The 23,810-nt window shown below is 38.2% G+C and overlaps 1 protein-coding gene across 1 annotated transcript in view; it reads right to left on the bottom strand.

Moving 5' to 3' along the window:
* LOC133989379 (CUB and sushi domain-containing protein 1-like) overlaps nucleotides 1-23,810 on the bottom strand; it is a 356,447-nt gene that overhangs the window by 84,570 nt on the left and 248,067 nt on the right. Inside the window, exons 25-30 of the mRNA XM_062428141.1 lie at nucleotides 21,017-21,173; nucleotides 18,897-19,088; nucleotides 12,978-13,104; nucleotides 11,809-12,020; nucleotides 9,350-9,541; nucleotides 3,518-3,656 (exon numbers count right to left, since the gene is read on the bottom strand). Of these exons, the coding sequence (XP_062284125.1) occupies nucleotides 3,518-3,656; nucleotides 9,350-9,541; nucleotides 11,809-12,020; nucleotides 12,978-13,104; nucleotides 18,897-19,088; nucleotides 21,017-21,173 (1,019 nt within the window). The remainder of the gene's footprint in view (nucleotides 1-3,517; nucleotides 3,657-9,349; nucleotides 9,542-11,808; nucleotides 12,021-12,977; nucleotides 13,105-18,896; nucleotides 19,089-21,016; nucleotides 21,174-23,810) is intronic.

The following is a 23,810-nucleotide window of genomic DNA, read 5'->3' as shown; positions in this document are numbered from 1 at the left end:
CATAAATATAAGAATGGGTGAGCGGCAGCAAAAGCAGTCATGCCGTGGCATTTTGATATTAAGTTAATCATTGTTTTCTCATCCTGAAAGGGCACGTTATGTTATATGTTGATTTTTGTTTTCCCAATATGTGTGTGAATATGTGTTTGTGTGTGTATCTGACTCAAATATCTGTGTGAGCACATTTTTATTTGTTAAATCAAGCAGAACACATTTCTGATTTAAAACCTGCTGCTGCTGAACCCGCACCCTATGCCTACAGTAGCCCTTAATGCATGTTTTGCTGGTTTTCACTTTGGCGGCTTCTCCTCATTTCTCTATACATACGTGAAGACATCTAGTCCTCGTGAGGGTAAAAGTTTGAGAACCAACCAACACACACACACACACACACACACACACACACACACACACACACACACAGTCCTGTCTCATTGTTTGCTCTGACAGTTGTTATGTTAGCCTTGTCTCCTACCCGTCACACAATTTAAATTTGTACACACACACTCTCACATATAGACACCTATCGCAATGTTTGCTCTCAGAGTATGTGTGTATATTAGCTCTGACTTCCACCTGTCTCGTTAAACCATCCTGCTCAGTGTTTGGTTTGTGTGTGTGTGTGTAAAGGAGGAATTGAGAGCATAAGAGAAAGCAGTATTAATGACAGCATCATAATGGTATCAGCTCCAGAGGCACTGAAGAGCAATGTTTGTAAAACAATACCCAGTTTATATTTTGTGTTGTAACACAAAGATACACAGAAGGACACACATACATGCCACAAGCATAGGCATGAGGAAATACACAGTTCTGCAAAACTAAACATCATGTATGTTTACACCGAAAACAAGATAATATGTAATGTTTCAATTAAAATATGATGTTATTTAAATCCACAAATGACAAATTAGTATGGCAGTACAAGATATGTCCCCTACTTTTTCTAACCTGTCACTTTACTTTAAGAGACAAGAAGATAATCATGAATTTCTGGGATTGGGTAAAAGATGCATTTGTGACATTTGGCTGACAACAATATCTCTTATTGGAACAGACCTGCTCATATTAAAGAAAATACCTTATGTAATCATTAAAACTGTTAAAATAAGTGCCAATAATGCTGGAGTTAGGGCTCTGTGTTTATATCTTGTGCAGAATGGACTTAACTCCATGTAAGCCCCTTTTGCACTGACAAAGTATTAAAGTGATCCGTGCTAATACCTTTTGCATTAGTGGTACATTCTGGTAGTAGCTTTGAATGCTAAAGCTACTAAGTGTCATATAAAGAACATAAAGATCTTTTTGAGCAAAAATGGGGCAGCACCGTAACCTTTTATAACTCAAAGAATAGTCTGTTAAGAGTCGAGACTTGAATGCGAATTAAGACCAATCAAACTAACTTGAGAAGTTAAAAGGGAACTTGTTCAGTGATGAAATAAACATCTTGAAATATACAGTACACAAGCCATGAAGCAGCCAGTACTCTAATTTTGAGAAAACATACATATAAATGCTTTCCCTTTAAGGAGTTAGATTAGTACAAGTACTGTAGAACATATCACTTTGGACTATTTTACAAAGAATATACATCATCATCTGGCTATACACTTAAGCACTGATATTTAAAAAAGGTTCAGTTAGGTGACGACAATCAAATGACTATTACATGATAAGAATTTCTGACTTCATTGGAGAAACAAGAATTATGCTGTGATTTGATTCAAGACTGATCAAAAGAGGTCTTTTCAGCTGAATTTATAAAGCACAATTACAGCACTAGCTTAAAATCAAATAAATGATGATGAAGACATGACGCAAATCAGTAAATATCAATACAACTTAATTCAACGTGAGATAAACAAAACAAAACAAACATGTCTAATGTTACAACAGAAGGGAATTATCTTTCCAGCTGAAAAACATAAAAGCCAAATTTGGGTCATTTTTTTTCCTTTGGCAATCTGGAGAAAGTCCACTTTGCTTTTATCTCCTTTGCTACATGTGAAACTCCAATCTTCACTTTTGATTTAGTCATAAGCCCCTAACCACTGTGACATGTAAAATATTCAACACTAAGGCACAATCAGGACTTGAAATGCACATAAACACTGTCCTATTACCAAAAAATCAGATCTGAAGCCTAAAAGATTCACTAACTTGGTTTTTTTTCCATGCTTTGTTTTGGGACTCTAGGAAGCGTACAGCTACACTCTGTATCAAATATGTGAAGTTATTCTGTTCTTTTAAAAGGTTTAATTGAAACTTAGCCTAACCCGAACCTGGTCTGAGTTAATATACCGGTCCAGTTAAGCAAATCATTACTGGACCATTAACCAGTAACCCGACACACTGTTTCAGGTGTAATATGTGTGTTTTGATTGTGTTTCAAATAAAAGTAGACTGAAAACGTTTTGGAGCATAAACATATGTGTTCATAAATGAATAGCTCCTGGTGCATTAAACAAACCAGTCTTTAATAGAAAAGCGTTTTTCCCAGCATGACACCCCCCAAAATAGACTTATACACCGGTTTTTATGGTAATTAGAGATGGATGTCATCAGTGAGGCCAATGCTGTGCCCTGACTTTTAGTGAGGTCTTGTTGCAGCTCGCTTATCTGACTTGTTGCATCGGGATGTTACTCATGATCTGTTATTACTGTAATACTCCTGACAACAAAAATGTAAATACTCTGCCATTGACTGACAGCAAGGCATGCATCAGTAACTTAGTTTTTTCTCAGAGAAAAAGTCAAATCAATCGGCATAAATCAAATTCTGACATAATTTAACTGATTCATACAATATAAAACTTCCACCATGGTACTGATATGACAGTAACACATGTTGTAGCTTGACTGCATTTCTTTCAAACTAACATTCGGTTAGCATAACAGTTTACTTTGATTTCAGTTAAGACACCTCTTGTTGTTGTCCTTATGTCACAGCAAAGTCCCCCACCCTCCATCGATGACCGAACTCCCTTTGGAAACTCTATACTATGAAATCATTGCTGAAAATATGTGCTTATTTTGATCATTTTAGTGTAGTGTGAGCACAGGGCTTCATGCATAACGACCAGGTTGCATTGCCATGTTTTTATTTGATTCAGTATTTTCCCTGCTTCTCTGTACCACTCCTCCGCTGTGTGTAGTGTGCTGCTCCTCTGCTGTGAGTATGTCTGTTTGACCGACACACACACATGCAGAGCAGAGAGTGGGTGTTTTTATTTGTGCTTTAGAATGAAACTGCTGTGAAACAATCTGAAAATAAAGCTTCATTACTCTGATTCACGGCTTATTTTTCACCAGCACCGCTCGCTCTCTTCATTCACTCTCTAGCTCACTCGACCACTGCTCTCTCTCTGTCTTGCTTGTTGGGCCAGCGTTGAAAATTGTATTTACAAACACCAAACTGACAATTCCTTATACAGTTCCACTTGTATAAGACTTGAAAAACATTTTATGTTACAAGTTCATTACATTGCAAGACACATTTTAAATTTAAGTGGCCTACCTTTTGAAAATGAGGGCAATGACAAAGTCAGGGTTGACCCTGATTCTCCAATCACACTCTTTCCCTGCGGGATAAGGCTGGGGATAGTTGGGAGACAGAATCACTCCAGAGGGGCCGCTGACATTGCCCCCACAGGTTGCTGGAGAAAAACAGAGAGAGGGACAGAGATGGAAAGAGAAATAGACAAAGATGATTACACAGCATTGGGCTTGTGGTAATTTGGAATGAGAATCACCCCTGATTGACCACTCATACAATATAACCCCTACAGGAAGGTGTATTAGAAAAGTTGGTTAGTGATGGGAGGTATGGCAGGGGTCGGTTAGGAGTCAGAATTAGCCCTGGTGGACCACTGTTATAACCTCCATAGATAGCTGGAGAGGGAGAACGAGTAAAAGAGAGATAGAGAGACTATGAGATTTAGTTACAGATTGTAGGGCTGGGGGTAGTTAGCAGAAAGAATCAACCCTATCGGTCCTGTGATCCCACAACAAGCCAGAGAGCAGGAAAGAAATATTGGTGAGAGAGAAAGATAGGTGCTTTCAAGCAGCAATTAAGTGATGTGAAGGAAGAATTTGAAACATGAAGAGGCGTCTAGGGGGTGGCAGGTGGGTGTGAGCAGATTAACAACAGTGAAATAGAGGTAAACACAGGCTTAAACAGTTGCGGATCACTCATACACAGACATGTACTTACTCAATAGCCTATTGTGTTTAATGTTGGGTTAATCTTAAGAGGTTTTAAACACACTCAACACCTGAGGTGAAGAGTGCAGAAGAGGGAAGTTCATGGGGACTAAGCTAAGAGAAAAAAGAGGGAAATTTAAGCCCTGTATTTTATCTACAGTCATGCAAAAGATGAGGTCACTAGAAAAGAGTCAGAGGCAATATCAGGAGCAAAGCATAAGGTGTTTTACAGGCATGGTTACAAGGCAAATTACTCGTCTCTGTGACCATGCTGGAGGACTTCCCAATAATGCAGACTGATAAACAGTAGGTTAGCAGCAAAAGAAAGAGAGGTGGTTTTGCAGTTGCCCGTGGTGTATCTGTAGTACTTAGCAGTATCTGTAGTACTTAGCAGCAAGTTGAGGGTTGGAAACCATGCCACTTACTGCAGGAGTTTTCATCAGTTTACTCACATTGTTTCCATCTCAGCTACAGCTGTGTAATGGTCCTTGCATGGTTAAAAATCCAGCAGTTCTGGCACCTTCATTCTTTTTGTGATTTTCCTCCCCTTCTCCACTCAACCCTGACTAACTTGACATGATATTTCATATGCAAGACAAAACCGATCTGGACACTTGAGTTAATGAGAAAAAAAGAATTTCATGCAGTTCAGCAGAAGCCTACTACCAATATCAGGAAGTATGGTAAGAGAGAAATCTGTGCAAGTGTAGCTGAGTCAATGTGTATAACAGTATTATGCGTTATAACATTATCCTTCCAGAAAAATGCGGAGGTTTTTTGTGATTGTTTCCTTGATTATGCGGCACGTTCTCTTAAAAAATGCGATGGAATATGCGGGATATTTATGCAATTTTATGCGATGAAATTGCGGGAACTTGCAAAATTTGCGGGAACTTGCAAAAATTGCGGGAAATTGCAAAAACTGTGGTTTGATGAAAAAGAGAAAACAAAGTGATTCCCCTGTTCTCACTAGGCTACTACCTTAATGTAGAGAGTCATTTCTAATTACTTCCTATGATAAGCAAGCATACTACTTCACAGAAAGTGCTGGGAATATTTAAGTTCTCATCTTGTTTTATTTCAGACCTTAATAAACACATGGCTCAAACTTACAAAACATTGATGAGTCAAACAAGTTCTGTAGCTTTACAAAAGGGATATGCTACAACTTCTGTAAAAATGAATAAATAAAATATAAACAAATAAAATGTGCGCCTCCTGTTTTACAGAGGTAGCTATACAAAACAGACATCTTCTGTTAAAATAAGTGCTTCCAATGCACAAAGTGCAATCTCTTACTGTAACATAAATGTACATACTACTAATATACTTACAACTGTAAGGTTTTTGAAACTAGTATGATTTAACCCACTGGTAACAAAAAAGTGCAATCTTACAACTGTATAGTTGCATCAACTCCTGAATGAAACTACAACAGTCCACTGTGAAAATGAAAACCTGTGGTCCAACACAGAGTGCAAAAATAATTTGCCCACACTGTCATGTAATACACCGGGAAACTGCTTTGCACAGTATTTTGCGCTTATTTTTGTTGGCAAATGAGACTGATTCATCACAGGGTTTGCAGCTTTTCGATGACGTTCACGTCGCGTAATACGTCACTTCATAACATTCCCATGGCAACAGGGGAAAATGGCTGCTCTCGTGTGAAGTAAACGCAACATTTTTCAACTTTCTGCTAAGATAAATGCTGGGATTATGAAATCATGCAAGCCCCGCATATTTCACGCATTTTGCGCGGAAATCTGCGATTTATGCGGCGAAAGTGTGGCGTCTTTGAAAAAATGCGGCCCCCGCATAAATATTCGGACTTTGCCTGATTATGCGTTGAATTATGCAATCGCATAATCACGTTTTTCTGGAGGGACTGTTTTATAGAGGGGTTAAATTAAATGAGTAGTTTAATGGCAGGAAATAAGCACATTGTTTTGTTCTATCTTCGGTTTACCTTTTTATTTTTCTTGTGAAGGGATGCTTATGTTTGTAAATTAAATTGATTAATTTATTTATATAATTAATTATTTTGTTTTTCCTGTGATTATTAATTTCAAGTTAATTGTAGAGGCATACATTTTGGTGTGTACATTTTATTTTATTTACATTAGTATTTTGTTAATTTCTGCTAAATTGTTTTAATACACACAACAACAACAAAAAAAACTACTACAGCGATTGTGCTGGAGACAGAGACAGACCCTGCTGCAGCATGGGTTTGTGTGTAGGTATGCTGACTGGGCCCTGTGCTGCTCTTATAGAATAAACACCCAGATCCTGATTCCAGGTGTGGTTGGTGTTCTTCAGCCTGTGAGCAACCATCTAACAGCTGCTACACAAGTGCAACTAGTTTGTTTTGAGCTAACATATTGATAACTGTAGGTTGCCAGGTGAGGACACTGAAATGTTTTTTCCTGAAATACATAGTATGTTTTTTGCACCAACTCTGCTATTCCTGCATTTTCTGACTCAAAAAAGACTTCAGGGCTGTAAATCACTTGCTTCCTTCAGTGATTCAGAGGAAGTTGAGAGGGGAAATAAAGGAAGGAAGGCACACATGAATGTGGGAAAGAAGAAAACCAACTGCAGAAGAATTGTGTGTGAATGAGGTGTGGAGTGGGATGTGGAAGCTTACAGGGCTAGAAGCAGCAGGTGGGCCTGATGGTGTTAATAATAGGAAAAAGAGCAAATAAGATCTGGTTTTTCAACAGTTTTTTGTACAAGAATGTCCGTCACTGCTGTCTGAATCATCCACAAATCTAATATGACTTTGCTTTTTTCCCCCACGCTTCTTTTCCTGTCCACTTGCTCTCAATCTCAATCTAGCCTCATCCACAGCTTGTCCGTCAAGACCAGCTAGGTGAAAATTGAGTTAAGGAGGTGTTGATACTCCATGTTGATTTTTCTGTAACCCACAGCAAGATTGTTTGTAGCTTATCTTAATCAGATTTCATGGAGGACCTGTTCAATTTACTTAATTTACTGTTCAACTACTTAATATTAAAGAGTATGCCTCCAACTGGGTGTGACATATCATATTATTCTTGTTATTAGTATTTAGTATTGTGAGGTGATTACATTGTACCTACATACAGAAGCAATATACATAAAAGTGAATTTAACAGTGTTGCTGGCTTCTCGTGGAGGAGTTTCTGAAGTTTTTTGCTAGGATTTATTAACCTTCAGAGGTGCTCACAAGATACTCCGTCATCCAATAATTACGTTGACCACAAGATAAGTCACACCAGGATATGATTTGACTCCGGTGACAATGATTGATCGATCATGATGTTGTGCGTTCACAATGCAGTAATTAATCAAAGCAGTGCTTTGGAGGAAAAAAAAACTTTTTAAAAATTGGGAAGAATAGATGCTAACAGAGCAGTTAGTCAGTCAGGAGGGGTTGTGGAATGAAAAAGTAACCACAAAAGTAGAGGAGAGCAGACAGTGCTGCTGGACAGACAGCTTATATCAGGTTGATATTGACCTGCGGCTCCTGGACCATTTTTACCCAATACAGTCCACACTGAGTTGCAATTAGATTAAGGTCCATGTAAAGGAAATAGAGATTTATTTTTAAATGTTAGAGCTAGTTAAAGCATTAAACTGTTTTTCACCATTTCTGTGTTCAGGTTTTTCTGGTTGGGCCTGCAATGGTGACTCGACTATATAAACACTACAACACATATACTCATAGTTAATATTTTTTACACAGGGTAGTTTTGCAAACTACTGGGATTTACTTTGGATTTTTTGCTGTTACTGGTGAATGGGGCCATTTTCCGTCAATGTTAGCACTAAAGGGGTTATTTTAAACCCAGGCTTCGGCTTAGAGGATGGGTAGAGTCAACAGGCGCAGCGCCGGCAGCTTTGACCACAGCACTGGCTATGCGGCTGGGAGGACCCAGGCCAGAGGGACAGCATTTGCCCTGCAGCACTTCACCAAAAAGCACAGCCTAAGGAGAAATTGCTCCTAGGGTGATGGCCACAATGAAGCTGCCAATGACTTTCCAGTAGGGAAGTGAGTAGCATTAAGAGAACCAAATTCCATTAAAAGAACAACAATTTAACATAGCAATGATTGGTCTACTAGTCATTTAATTTACATTTTTTTTGCTGAATTAAAAAAACAGTGGCTCCTAATGTTACTTTAATTTTAAAATATCTCTCATGTTGCTTGCTAGTGTGAGCGTTGTTAATTTAGAAGCTGTTTAGTTGAGCCAGCATTTCAGAGCAAGTACTGCATATTTTCCCATGATTTTTAAATGTTTTTATACCTTACAAAAACGTTCAAATTTGGATGGGTGGTTAATTACTCATTTTTTAACTAAACTTAGAACATGTATTTATTATTGCTTTACATGGACTTTAAAGTCTGAGCTGGACTTAGCTGACTAACGTCATTACAGCAGGTCTGTTTACATCCGGGACTCTGATGAGTTATTTTAAGTCAGAGCACAGAGCCACAGCACAGCCTCTCTCTCTGCTTCTCCAAAACATCCTTTGAAACCAGACAGTGAATACAAGGGCTGACTGTAAAGACCTGACCATATCAGCTGAAAATACATTATCACAGTTATATAGCAATCATATTCATACAGGAGTTTAGTAGCCCATGTTGTCAAAAGCAAGTTATCTGAGAACACCTTGCAATATCATGATTTAATTTTAAGAACATATCTTTCACCCTTAGCCTGCAGTATGAAAGACCATCTGACGCACCAGCAGGATTAGAGATCACCTCATCAGCAAGCTTCAGATGATTTGCCCCCAGAGAAGTATGTTAGATGAGGTAGAACAACACAGGGGTACCCAAGGGATCTGAACTGTCATGTTTGTTGTTTACTCTCTACATTCGAGACTTAAAACATTATGCAACTGTGAATCATTCCATCTCCAGAGGTTTTGTCCGTTCTGGGATGTATTCCTTAGAAAAAGTGGAGAAAGTGTTGGTGTCTGATGGACAGCATTTGAAAATCTTTATCTTGTGGCTTTTTTATATTTTCTCCACATTTTTTGATTAGTCTAACTTTTAATGCCTATTTTCAGGCCACTACATTGTATTCTATCTCATATTTTTATTTAATCTCAGTTTGGCAGTCAGTGCATACACAAAATAATGTAAACCTACCTATACATGTTGGAGGGTCAGGTTGCCAGTAGAACCTGTTATCCATCCGTACACATGTGATGGTGTCCTGGCCCTGGAGTTGGTAGCCAGGATCACACTGGAATGTCATACTGTCACCAGGCTCCTTACTGTCTCCATATCGAGAACCATTCACAGGGATGCCTGGGTCATTACAGGTCGTTGCTGTAGTGGCTAGAGGGTGGAAAAACACAAACAGAGACAGATATTGACATACCTTTGTAAATATAAATGATTTTGATCAAAATTGCTGCAATATGCAATATGTGTAGAATAAATAATCTGACCAAATTTAAATATTATTTTGTTGAATTATCTATGTCAGTGGTTCCCAACCCAGGGTCTGGTAAGGATAAATCTAAAAGATCATGAGACAATTAACAAAATGGGAAAGCAATAAAAATACATGTTGTTTTCAGTTTCTGTAACCTTTGCCCTTTTTGTTGTAATTTAAAGCATACTGTCACCTCTTTGTCATTAGGCTTCTAAAAAGTATTCAAGCAGTTCCTTTACCTTCTGATCTATTTGCTTGTAAACCATAAACATATGCAACAGTTGGTCGCCAGAAGTGATGGCTTCATTTTAAGGGGTCACAAGCAGAAAAGGCTGGGAACCAGCGAGCTACATCATCTGCCAAGGGATAGGCAAGCCAGCATTTGCCACTGCTTGAACTCTCATTATACAGTAGACTCATAAATTAGTCATGGAGCTCCAGATTCAGTGAAAATTATAGATCAAATCTTGGCCAAAATAATAGATAACATTAGAGAATGTGTGCGTGGAAGCCAGTCTTATAAATTATAATTTGCATAAATATTCCAATGGCTGTTGTATGTCCAAACATAGTGTTATAACATCATGTTTATTATATATTTCCAGTACAAACAGTGTTCATTCTATCAAGGGCACAGAGAGAAACGAGAAAGGACAACAAGAGACAAAAAATAATTAAACTTGTAGTTGCATCACTCCTAAAAATCCCTCTCTTAATAAATCTACAAAGCTTGCTTTAAATAAATGAGTGTAGTGGTAAATACTACCTTTGCTTTAGTAAATCAGCACAGAGGTAAATATAGGGTGTCATTACCATAGTAATGGAATAAGAGTGTTTTGATTAGCATGTTAGTGAGTGCAAATATTTATTGTTTTATATATGAGAAGAATGGGGGGGAAAACGCAAATGTATGAGTGTGAGGGAGAGATAGAAAGAGAAAGAGAGGCCTGGATGTAAATATTTATGACAAGAAAAATACATATCTTAATGTTCCAACAACTGTGTGCGCTGGAGCATGTGTATGTGTGAACACAGAGCAAGTAGGGATGCAGGGTTTGTGAAGGAATTGGGTTGGTAATTAAATGGCCATGTGCATGAACCAACACAGGGTGTGTGTGTCTGTGAGTTAGCTGATGTGAAAAAGCAGCTGTTAGGGTAAGAAGGTCTCCCGCTTCCAACGTTTTCTTACTCAGTGTGCCTCTGATTGATTTTGCTGCAACAGTGGATTGCAGTGACTTTGGTCAATGATTCTAATAGGATGGTGCAGAGACATTTATGGGTCCAGTGGCTCAAACAGCAATGGCCATCCCTGCACCTAATGGCACAGTTATCTTGCGTGTTGCCCTTTTTTAAGAAAAACTAAAATCTTCTTAGAAAGTACACATTTACTGGATTAATAATTATTAATTAAAAATAAGTAAATTAAGTAAATTAGACTAAATAATTAATTTCTCATTAAGTAAATGGGAAGGTGTGTCCAACCTTTTGACTGATACTTTAGATTTTTAAATATTTCAAAATATTAGGTATAATTTGGCACATCACAATCATTTGATGGTCACACAGATAAAATCATTAAACAAACCCTTCAACATGCTAAAAACAACATTTCCCAATTTCTGAGACTGCTACTAATCCGTTTTACTGATTTACTGTCTCTCAAAGAAGGATTTTGTGATGCTGTTAAATATCTAACTTGCATGATAATAAGCAGCGCTCATGGTTTCATTAGTGCACCTCCTGATTTCCTAAACACTGGGTTACAAGCAAAACTGTGCCGCAGGTCTCTGGTGGTGGTGGCCCCATTCAGTACTTAGTGAGTTTGGGTCCCAGGGTGAAATAATAAATCCGTCATTCGATTCTTTGGCTGAAGGTTTTTCAGAAATCCTGTTAAATGCAGTATTAATACGAAATTAATTCCCTAATAGCCAATATAAATGAAGTTTATATAACTAAGAAACTATATGTGTGATGAGTGCTGAGTTTGTTAATTAGATAATTTAATTGCTAGTTTATAAATTGTTTTTTCTTCATAAATGGATCTGGGGGATATTGTGGGGCAGACCACCCAAATCAGTGAGTTTGCAGAATCATAGCACAGTATATGACTGAATTCCATGTGAATTCCCTATTATAACATTTATGATTAATAGATAAGGCTACTTACTTGAGAACTGTATAGAAAATCCTTGCTTGCTGATGAAGTAATCAGAATCAAACTGCAGTGTGAGTATGTTGAAAGTCGAGTGAATATCTTCAGGTAAGGCCGGACCGGACCACTCTTTCAACAGGATCCCTCCGTCCGAGGGCCCAGATGGACCATCCCAAACTCTCAGGATATCATGGCCAACCTCAGTGTCAAAGACGATGAAGTGGAGGCTGAGATTAAAAAAAATAAAAAAAACCACAAAGAAGCACAGAGATCCAATACAAACGTTAACAACAGTTCTTTATTTGACAGGTTTACCATAAACTCATGTCCAGTATCAAATCCAATGAAGTGGAGCTGAGAATAGACAGCTCAAACTAGCACACACACACACACACACACACACAGATGTCAGCAGTAGCCACAATGTGTTGGGAAACACGATGCTGGCATAATGACTAATGTGGTGTACTCTCCGACACAGCAGTGTCTTTGACAGAGAACATTTATCTATAATTACTGAATATATTATTACCTGACAGTTTTGTGAGCGTTCTATAGTTCATGTGGAGTAAAGGTTGTTATTATAAAGGAATCATCCTGTATCATTTAATTTCATTTGATTTCACTTTATAATCAGTGTCTGAAATGTGTCTTGCATCCCAAGATGCACAAATAAATATTGACATATTTATTGCTCCACACAGGAGCACTGATGCCTACTCAGTTGAGTTTGTGGGACTCCTGTTTGATGGCAAAAGCTGATATTCTTCAAAAAGGAATATGAAAGGGGTCTGATGAATATTAGCTATCAGAGACAACAAGTATATGAATCTTGAAAACTTGACTCAAGCATTTGAATGACAATCTTAAAGTAAATATGTAGCAATCCGAACAGTCGAGCTTTAAGCTGAACAGAGAGACAACTATACCATGCACCAATTCCATACTGCATAACACTCTGTATTATAGATTGTTAAAACAATAACAGGATCTGTTAATTTAGTATTAACCCACTGCTATTATTGCTCCTATTAACTATTTGCAATTCTGCAGATACATGTGTATCTCTTTATCAAACATTTCATGGCTTTTTTTCTTTGATGCGAAACCATAACTCAATCAGATAAGTGCGGGCATCATAATCACAGTGGCCACAGCATATATCCAACTGCTTATTCCTTTACCTGATAGTCTTGCCAGTATCAGCCTCTATAGTCCAGGTACAGTGGAGGTTGTTGTCATATGGAGCAGGGTATCCTGGAGACAGAATCCGTCCAGACACTGCTCCGGTTATGTGACCTCCACACTCCGCTAAGAGGACATAAGACAAAGGGTTTACCAACCATCACTGGAAAAAAAAATTGTGTATGTCCTTGATACAATTTTACCTGATTTACAACTATTAGTGTTTATTGCTTTCACTTGTAATATGGAGCGTGGGTATACCTTACATCCCCACTTAATGAATGTCAGGAGGTTGACATACTGTGAATGTGACTGGTAACTTATAGTCCTCTCAGCCATAAACTGTATTCTTCTCAATCAAAAAGACATTTGAAATGTGTTGAAGAATATGAGTCATCATATTAGTCTTTTATAATATTTTTTTTTTTTAGAAGATAATTAAATACAGGCCAAATAGTTCCTACAAATTACACAAATTCACCGGCAATGACAGTGAATCTGAAGCTATCGCTGTTAATGACACTAACAACAGTATTTAGCATATTGATTTGTAAAAGGTGCTACAATTCAGTAGATTTTTTTTTTGTGTTGTTGTTTGTGTGATCCATTCTTTTTACACTGAGTCTCTAAATACTAGATTCTTGGTATCAAATTGTCCTGGTCTTCTTTCCAGTCCTATTATATTTCTATTCATCTCTTTATTCTCTCCCTCTACTAAATTACTCTGAGGTGTGAAGGTTGAGTTAAATGAGAAACGGTTAAGTAAGGCTTGAATCATTAAATCAACCTTGAATTATCCAAGTTCTTGCTATACAGCTTCAAGGTTGGTGAATGACTTTGATGACTGTTTTCCCTTAAGGATCTTCCTATACTGTTGAGAGTTCAAGAAGAAAAAAAGCAGTTTAATACACAAGAGATAATTGTCTTTTTTGTGTTATTTTATATTGTTTTCAGTAGTGAAGAGCAGGAAAGTTAGCAACAAATAGAGGAAAAGGGCTACAAGCATATTTGAACTCATCATGGTAGTACATGGGGCACATGTTAACCCACTGAGCCAGCAGATCGCTGCTGATGAGAGAACAGTTCCGTATAGAAAAGGCTTTATATCTGTGTCTGCATTGTGTGTTTGTGAGAGTTAAGAGCAAACCATTAACACAGCTCTGCAATCTACAATACAATGACAACCTACTGCTATTGCACTACCCCAGGCAAAATGTCCACAAATACACATCCTCATCCTCAACACAAACACAAAGGCAGTAGCAGTTAGGCCGGAAACATACATGAAAACACTTATTCAGTAACACAATCAAAGACACGCATGCACACGCATGCACACACACGCACACACACACACACACACACACACACACACACACACACACACACACACACACACACACACACACACACACACACACACACACACTATAATCTGTTGTTTCAGTCCCTGGTGATAGAAAACACAGGAGAAAAGGCAACTACTACACTATGTTTTATAATGAAAGTCATGTAGAGAGTGGAAGAAGCACAGATGCACAAAAAAAAGAGATTTAGTAAGAAAAAGATTTAGTAAGCTAGGGCCAATGACAACTACAATTTCCCGTGACAGAAAAATAACGAATGACAGGCACGCACATATAGAGAAGAAGACAGACAGGTGTACTGTATGAATAGAGAAAGAGAGAAAATGACAAACTGAGTCTCAAGGAAGTAGACCACCACTCAGTTTGACTCAATATAGGAGAGAGAGTGAAAGAGGGTATAGAAATAGCTCCAGGCAAAGCCATCTCCTCATCTCCATGCTAGTACACACAGATATGGGACCGAGCCATACAGACAGGGAAGGAGACAGGCAGAGAGGTATAAAGACAAATGCCCCAACAGACAGACAAAGGAGAAAGATACAAAGGTATCTGTAGAGGTAGTTAGCCCAAGGCGCTGCCAGCAAGTATTCTCCTGGTTGCTGGCTTACCTGAAATAAGGCATAGCAGCTAAAAATTAATGATTGTCTGCAGAGGTATATACGGACACACACACACACACACACAGACATTTAAATACATCTTCTCAAAAACGCATATTCATTCTCATTCACACCCACATAAATACATTCAGCCCACATTCTTTGTAGTTGCCATTAGCAACCATGTCAGGTCATGTCCCACCTCAGAGCTCAGGTGCGCTTGCAGGTTAGAGAGACACAAGGTTCGGCTCTGCAGCACAGAATTGCACATTAACATGTGCCAAGTGTCCACATTTACCCAACGAGGTAGAACTACTTACAGGGGAAGTGCTTTAATATGTAAAATATGCAAAGCCACAAAAAATTTATAGAGAAGCAGGAATTACGGACTTCAAAAATTGCGAATTTGCTTTAGGGATTTCCAAGCTAGCTAGGAACAATACAAACAAACAAACATCGTATTCATGCTTCACTGGTGGTTGCTCATTGATAATAAGCAGTCTGAATGGCCAGCTGCACATGCTGTTGTTAAAACACAAAACAACTTTCACAGGTCCATAAGCAAAAAACAAAACAAAACAACAACAACAAAAAACAAAACAAAAAAACACTATGTCAAAGCACCTGAATCGTTTGGCACACTCCTCTCCAACCTAATTAAGAGCTGCCAAGTGCAAACTGAAGCTAAATCTGCCCTCTGGTAGCTTATCTACCTCACTACCTTGGAAATATTCAAATATATTCTACACATGCCAAATGAGAAAAAAAAAAAAAATTTACTACAGTTACTACAGTTCTATAAAGTCTGGATGACTGCATGAGGCATACTGTAATACCTCACTATCCATCACGTGCATGCACAGGAGTTTGAGACCTTATACCAACACAGTCAGGAGTGTGACCTGGGTGATTAAAGAGACACCCAACAGTTATCTCCTATCTCCTACCCTAGAATTGTCATGTCAAGACTGTCGTGACAGTTAACTCCTAAATGCATAGAAATGTAGTTACATTTGTAACTCAATGATTATGTCCAAAGTAGACACAGAATGCAGACATTCGGTTACAGCTTCTCCACCTTTGGTTGCAGGGTGAGAACTGTTGAATCGAGGCTGATTGATGTGAAAACTGAAAAACCCCTAAGGAGGAAAATAAGGGACTGGGCCACAAGGTCAGACTAGACCTGTTCAAACTTTGATTTAATACACTCCCTGGCAGTAGACAAGGCATGAAGTTCACCAAATTGCTTCATGAATGCAATAGTGAGGAGACAAGAAGTCTTTTCTAGACAGCAACAGCGACAGGTCAGTCTTGGGTTCAAATGCTGGTGAAAACAATATCTCTAGGCAGACAGGCAAGTCCCATTAAGGCATATGCACCTCATGCAGGGTCACAAATGCAGAGCCCCTTTTAGAAAATGTCCCACCCGAGAATGAGACCGAACAGTCTGATTGCCACTGATAGCATACACAATCACAGTTAGGCAAGAAGATAAAAAGGAGATGTGATGACAGCTGGGTGTCAGGCTCCTTTATCAGATTGCTTGCATCACCCATGTCACATGGATGACTTTGTTGGTACAAGATTCTGACCTCTTGCACATGTCTATGATGGATGTCCAGGTATTGCATATTGTCTATGGAGGTCAGGAAGGATGAAAGAGCACCTAATACTTCTGGAGTGTACATCACCTGTCACACAGGATGAATATTCAATATACTTTCTGACAATATTCATACACTTTGTCAAAGCTTTATAATAATGTTCTTGATGTTGTGTTGTTTGATACATACAAACTAAACACTTGTTTTGATGTCTCTTTTGTTCAATGTGTTTCAGTAAGAATCAAACTATGTTAGTATTTTAACCAGCCGTATGCATGGCTGGAGTTTAATATTATTGCAGTTCGTGATAAATTGTTACTTTTGTCATCACTCTGTAATTCTCTGTTGCGGATAAAATTGCATAATCTAAAATCTGACTTCTATTCCGGGAATACATTTTATCATAATTAGCCATCCTGTCAGTTGATATATGGGTGCACTAAACTAACTAAAGTTTAATTTCTCCAGGTGGAATTAATTTTACTACTTTGAATTTATCATTGACATACAAGCACACAGGCAAGGAAAATTACTTTTGAAGGCATGTGAGGATGCAACCATCGTTCCTGGGTTGTAATAGAAAAGTGTATTAGTTTGTGCTGTCCGGTATCTGGAACGAATCTGGTCATGCTGCCCTTAAATGGCGTGATACCTGTTTGCAGGTCTATGTCAACTTTTACTTATTTAAGAAGCAACAATTTTAGATGATCCAATATTCAGGGTTCTTACACCTTTTCTTAAATCAAATTGTAAGACTTTTCAAGCGTTCCAGGGTGCATTTTCATACTTTTATATGCATACTAAAAATGATCACTTCTTCATCACATTAAATCATGTTATTGTGCTATAAATAAAAATATGTTAGTGAGAGCACTCAACAGAAGGGAGACAAATTAAAAAGAAAAAACAACAAAGTTTCAAGTTTCAGCATTTATCATTGACCCAACAATTTACTATGAAAGTTATATAATTACGGTTTCAATCAGTTTCAAGCACTTTATTCAGAGTCCAAGCACTTTTCAAACCTTGAAAGTACCACATTAAAATTCAAGAGTTTTTCAAGGATTTTCAGCACCCATGGGAGCCCTCAATATTGTTTTTTACATCACACCACTTTCTGGCATCTGAAAAAAGTCACCCCTGATAGAATATTCTATTTATTGTTATGCTGAGAATAGAACAGAAAGCTAAGGCTACGGTGCCAACTTCAGGGTACAAGAAAGCCGTCTGGTCTACATTATAAATTTATCAAAGTTCAATTCAAAAAGTCATTACCTATTTTTGCACCTTAACCATGCTATCCTTAAAATACACAGAAGCCTGGTGCACTAAAGTCTCATGCCCATAAGTCTTGTGCACAGGCTGATATATCAGCAAGGGTTGTTTTTACACACTGAGGCATTGGTGCTACTACAAATATTTGAGTGTTGAATCATTCCCATAGACTGTATACCAAGACCTCTTTTCAAAGAATTCACCTGTGCTGATTAAATCACTTAAAGAAACCCTCTATCTTGTGACTCATTATGCTCTTGCTGAGCTTAGAAACAAGAGTAGTAGGGGTGTAATGGTATATAAAATTCATGGTTCAGTATGTACCTTGGTTTTGGGTTTACAGGTCGGCATATTTTCAGTACAGCAGAAAAACAAGAAAGTTAGAAACTAACATTAGGTCTTTTGCTTTGCAAAATGTAAACATCCATAATGGCTCATTGAGGCAAAACTATTTCTGCAACAATTTAGTTGTGCTGCAGTGGAATAGGAAAAGCGTTTATATGCTCTAATTGTATATAAAGTAGTTGAAACTAGATCCAGCTTCAGCAGCTAAAACACTACGGGGAGACACAGTATCGTTTCACTGCGGAGAGCACAGAGCATATTTTAATGATAGTTTTTTGCACTCGGTCAGTGTTATGAGTCTCTCGTTTGTCATTCTGACTGCAGCAACACTACAAGCTAACCAGGATAACCATGCTACCTTGACTAAGCTGGCTAGCATATAACCATGAGCATGCTATAGGTAAAAGGTGCATTGCCAAAATGACCCGGGTGGAACTCACGCTCTAGAATTATTATTTCGTATGTCAGAGGAAGTGGATTATTAAACTATTTTGACAGTAATTATCATGGGGTCATGGAGCGTATTCTTCATACGACTGCATGCACTGAACTGTAATATCTATACCGTGATGTTTCGGGACAAATACCTGCACCGTTACACCCCTACCAAGTTGCTTTGAGTGCTGCTCTTCCCAGCTTTCTTATTGAAGTGTTAAAAAAACATCCAGATTAATATTTCAGATTATTTGTTGTAATTTAATGATGTATGCTAGTGCATACATACTAACCAAAACAGGAAGGAAGTGGTTTGTCCCAGACACGTCTGTCCCCGCTTAGACAGGTCAGTGTACTGCTGCCATGGAGACTGTATCCAGGGTTGCAGGAGTAAAGGACAAAAGTGTTGGCATAGTGACCGTCGTCCTGGATCTTATAGCCATAACTAGGGACACCTGGTTCCTCACAGCGTACCAGATCAAAACCTACAAACAGAAAAACATAGAGAGAAAGACACACACACAAACAAACAAACAAACAAACACACACACATACAGATTAGGTCATTTTCTCCATACAGTTAAGTCAACTTTTTTATAAATGAACAGGTTGATTAAGAGACAGGAGTACCACCCTATTCTTCTTCTTCCACTCACTGTAAAAGTTGGAACATTGGGTATGTGACAGCTGAAGTGAAAGCTAGCAGACATTTCTACAAATTCTACCCATATGCTTGTTTCTCTGATACATAAAAAATGTAGGGGCTTCTCCTTTTTTTAAAAGATAGATTGATGTGTAGTGAGCAGCAAAAGTGGCTATATTTATAGATTAAAAATTTGGCTCCTGTATGTGTATTGGAAAAACATAAAATGATCATTTCATATCAAGCACGAATACAAATATACTGTACAGTTGAGCAAGCATGCAATAAGGGGGGATTTAAGTTTCAACATTGTATGTTTTGTAGAAAACAGAAAACCAGAAAGTTTCCCACTTTTTAGGACAGACAATATTTTTTTCCTCAAGTAATACTTTAATGTCTTGACAGATAAGAAACCTCCAGTTGTTATGTAAGCAACAATGTATGGTGTGTAATTAACTGATACATTTTTTCAACAATATTGCCTCCTTGTGATACACTATTGTTTCATATTTAATTGAGAGTTTGCCTGTAAAGAGTGATGAGATTATATGTAAAACTACACCTGTTATCTATCATCTGTATAGAATTAGGATGTAAAGTCAAAGTGCACTCATTGTCCAATTGCAATTCACTCTTCCATAAAGCCTTGTAGAGCAGCTTTTACATGTCTAATCATCCATGCACCATCCTTTATCCAGTTCAGTTAACAGATGTGTCTCACTCCTGTCAGTGTTTCATAGTTAACATCTTGATTAGATGTTTGAAATCAGCCTCAGTCATTGTGTACTATCAAAGCTGTTTTACTCAGTCTCTGACCTGCTTAAGAATATATAGCTGCCCTTCTCAATCAGTTGCTTTTCCCTCCTTTCACCCGTTTAAACTTTCTATCAATCTCTCGTCTCTATCCATCAGCTGGTCCACTGTAGCAGAACTTTGCAGAAGGTGTCACCTTCTCCAATTTAACGACTTGCAGATTAACGGCTGTCTAATGGTTTCACTGACATACAGAGCATCCATCTAGTATCCATCTGCCTTCATCCATTTGCCCCTTTATCCAGCCGCTCTTCCTCTCCAGGTGTGTCAATTTCTCCCCTTCTTTTAATGACTTACAGATAAATGTTCTTCTAATAGCCTCATTGACTTACACAGCAGCTGGTCTTGGCTTCTTAACAGACTCTCTTTAGAGCCATTAAGACGTGTATAAGCGCATGTGAGAGAAAGAGCATACACGTGTGTTTTAAGCATTCATATACTCAATTTCATTTTATGTTTGTTTTTTCTTTTGTTAACTACTCTTGCACTTTGGGCTCCACCGTAAAGAGAAATTCCTTGGAAATCTGGGTGTAGTTCTCTTTTTCAGCTGTCAGAAGTGAAAGAAATAGCTAGATAATTTGCTGACTGAGAAAGACTAGTCTCCAGAGTTTTGTAGTACATGACATCTACTTTGTTCTGCTGTGCCAAGAATCACTTGACTGTAGCACAGGGCAGATGCAGGATATATCCATCAAGGCACACTTGCACAATAACTACCACACTAATTTTCAATTAAAAACATCTTCTTACAAGGATCTTTCATGGTGAGCTTCTAAAATGTAGGAAATAACTGAAAGTGTTTCCTTCTTTAGGGAAACTTGAACAAACTCTAAAGCACCACAAATCATGGCTATAAAAGCAAATACAGCAGAAAAAACAATGTCATATATATTGTTGCCCAGTTTTTGATCTGATCATCATTCAGTTAATATTTCTTAAATTAATTTCTTAACTCACTTGTGTATGTGAGGCGAAAACCCTGACTGGTTCCAGAGGCGTTGCTGTTGAACTCCAGCCACAAGTGATTGGACGTACTATTGATGACATGACCCATCATGCTATCATACGTGAAGTTGCCAAGGAGACGAGATGAGCTGTTCTCTCCATCATTGACCTGTCAATCGAAACACAGGAGCATAACCACAGAACATGAATAAAAACATGAGTAATGAGGATTTTTGTGGTTTTGTAGAGGTTTATGTGGGTTTATGTCTACCAATTAATGTGATAAGAATATCACAGAGCGTGTGTGTGCAATGCACTGCTGACCTGATCTGAAAAGAAAGGATGGCACAAAATGTCTTTAAAAAGTCTTGAAACAAAAATTGCATTCTTTTGCACAATGGATCACCAAAATGCCACAGAGAGACAAGCAAGGCTTTGAGCCAACATGGACCTTGTAAAGAGCCACAAAGATAGAGCACCAAATATCACATGAAAGCTGCTGAGGTCACAGATGAGTTTAAGGGACAGCCAGTGGAACTGATAGAGCCTCTCTTTTGTGTGTTCAAACATTTCTGAAATATTGTTCAAAGATTTTTATGCATCAATTCCAGAGAGTACATAAATGCTTACCTTACATGAAATATTGCTTGCCATGATTAAAATCAATGTGGTAAGTGTGTTGTTACTTTGATTTTTGTGGTTTAGCCCTTGTCTCTCACCTGTAGATTTGAGTATCACTTTAATTAGTGCCTTGGTGGAGGGGATATTGCAGCAATCTATGAAAAATAAATAGTAACTAATTCACAGTTGAGGATGTATCCAGCTGTGATAAGTGTCACATTTTTTTGCTTACATTTTTAAAAGTCATGCTGCTAAAGTGGATTCGTTTTAAGAGAGGAAACCATTAACAAATAATAGTGTGTTTTTCCTCAGAAATCATTAGGAAAAGATCCTCGATATACATGTTCTCTACTGTTGTTTAACAGTTAAAAATAGCACGTAAATATCTGTGTGTAACTTGGTTTGAGACACTGTCATGCATATTAGTGGAGGTGAAAATGGAAGTAGAATAAGAAGAGGAAAGCGACAGAAAAGGTTAGATTTACAACAACATAAAGTCATCACTTGACTGCGTAAAAATTGCAGAACTGAGCTTTCCTTTTCATTGTTGACCCTTTTCCACTTTCCGAAATGTGAGAATTATGAAACTGCTGAAGATGTTGGCGAAATAGCCTTCTTGTTAGACTCAATCTCTATTTCTGGTTTCCTTACAGTTATGCTCCTTAGGGTTTGCATTATTATCACTAGTCTGTTACTGTAGACTCACACAGGCAGAAAAAAACAACTGAAAGTCATTCATTTAAAATAAGTGCTAGGAGACAAGTATACTGACGGTGGATTTAATGGCTGCCTCAAAAACCTTTGCAACTTGGAAACACATGAAAGCTGAGCAGATTTCAACATCAAACAAATGAACATTGACACAGTGTTACTAATGCCTAAATGAAGAGGAGATGCACACAAATCTCTCCTGCAGCATCTTCACTTGTCTACTGTCTATCCATGACTTCCAAATACTCATGTTGTGTAGTATTTTTTTCTTTTCATCAGCAGCTCAGTTAGCAGTTGTGTACAGATGCTTGTACAAAGGTAAACAGCACACTGTGCTAGCGACTAAAGTAAGCTGTGTAGTTTTAGTGAAACTATTGTTTGCAGCATACTGAGTAGATGGATAGCAGAGTATTCTGCACTAGTGTGAGGGTATGTTTTCATGTGTTTTTTAACATGTTTTTGAAACTGGGTAGACCACTGTAACAGTTGTAAGGGCAAGCACAGCAGGTGAGGATTTTCTAGTAGGTTTTTGTTTGAGTATTTCTTGTTGGAATAAGAGTTTTAGAGTCAAATTTCTTTCGGATAATGGTCAAAAATCTCTGAATGCAGCTCAACATGAACAGAAGAGAAGTGACAGTTTTGGTAGTAGAGTCTACATTTACAGTTTGAAGGGGAGAATTAGTACTCTGAAGTGCCATGTTTCCATAACACTACCTCACATCTGGGATATAAATGTGAACTGATCTTATATTTGCCAGCTTGGGTCATGTCCATAGATTGGTGGTGACAGATCTGCAGGTGGCAAGAATGCAAAAGAAAAGGGGATAAGGCAATGCAATAATCTATCTCTGTTAGCACTGCCAGTCAGGGGAGGCATTGCTACATGAAACTAACGTAGGAACTACAGTATGTTAGAAAGCAGGTGATGGAAAGCACAATGATAGAAAAAATAGAAAGACATTGGTATGAACAGTGAAAAACAGGGCAAAGGTTAAAAAGAGGAGAGGTATCACAGTATCTGTAGCATAACTCCCCTCAACTGCATCTTTTTTTCCTGTTTCACCCTCCCCACATACATCCTATTTTCTCTGTCAGTGTCCTCCAATTTTGCATCTTGTTGTCTCTCTCTCTCTCTCTCTCTCTCTCTCTCTCTCTCTCTCTCTCTCTCTCTCTCACTCTCTCTCTCTCTCTGTCACTCTCTCTCTCTCTCTCTCTCTCTCACTTCTTCTCTCCACCTTGCTTTCTCTCTATCTTTCTCTCCTCCTCTCTGTTTCAGTAAAACTCAGTATGGTTAATGAAAAGCCCTGCGGCTCATAAATCAACATGTCACCATCTGCCACCCCTCCTCCCTCTGTCTGTCTGACTCTCTCTCTTTCTCTTTTGCTCTCCTTCCACCTCTATTTTCATAGAACAATTCCTGCACACACCCACTTGGTTTCCTTCTCACCCACTCTATTTTCTTCAGGGTTGAGTA

Source organism: Scomber scombrus, chromosome 1 (assembly GCF_963691925.1).
Source record: "Scomber scombrus chromosome 1, fScoSco1.1, whole genome shotgun sequence".
In the NCBI taxonomy this organism is placed as follows: Eukaryota; Metazoa; Chordata; class Actinopteri; order Scombriformes; family Scombridae; genus Scomber; species Scomber scombrus.
Note: the sequence above shows the minus strand (reverse complement) of the source record. Positions and strands in the feature narration are given on the sequence as shown.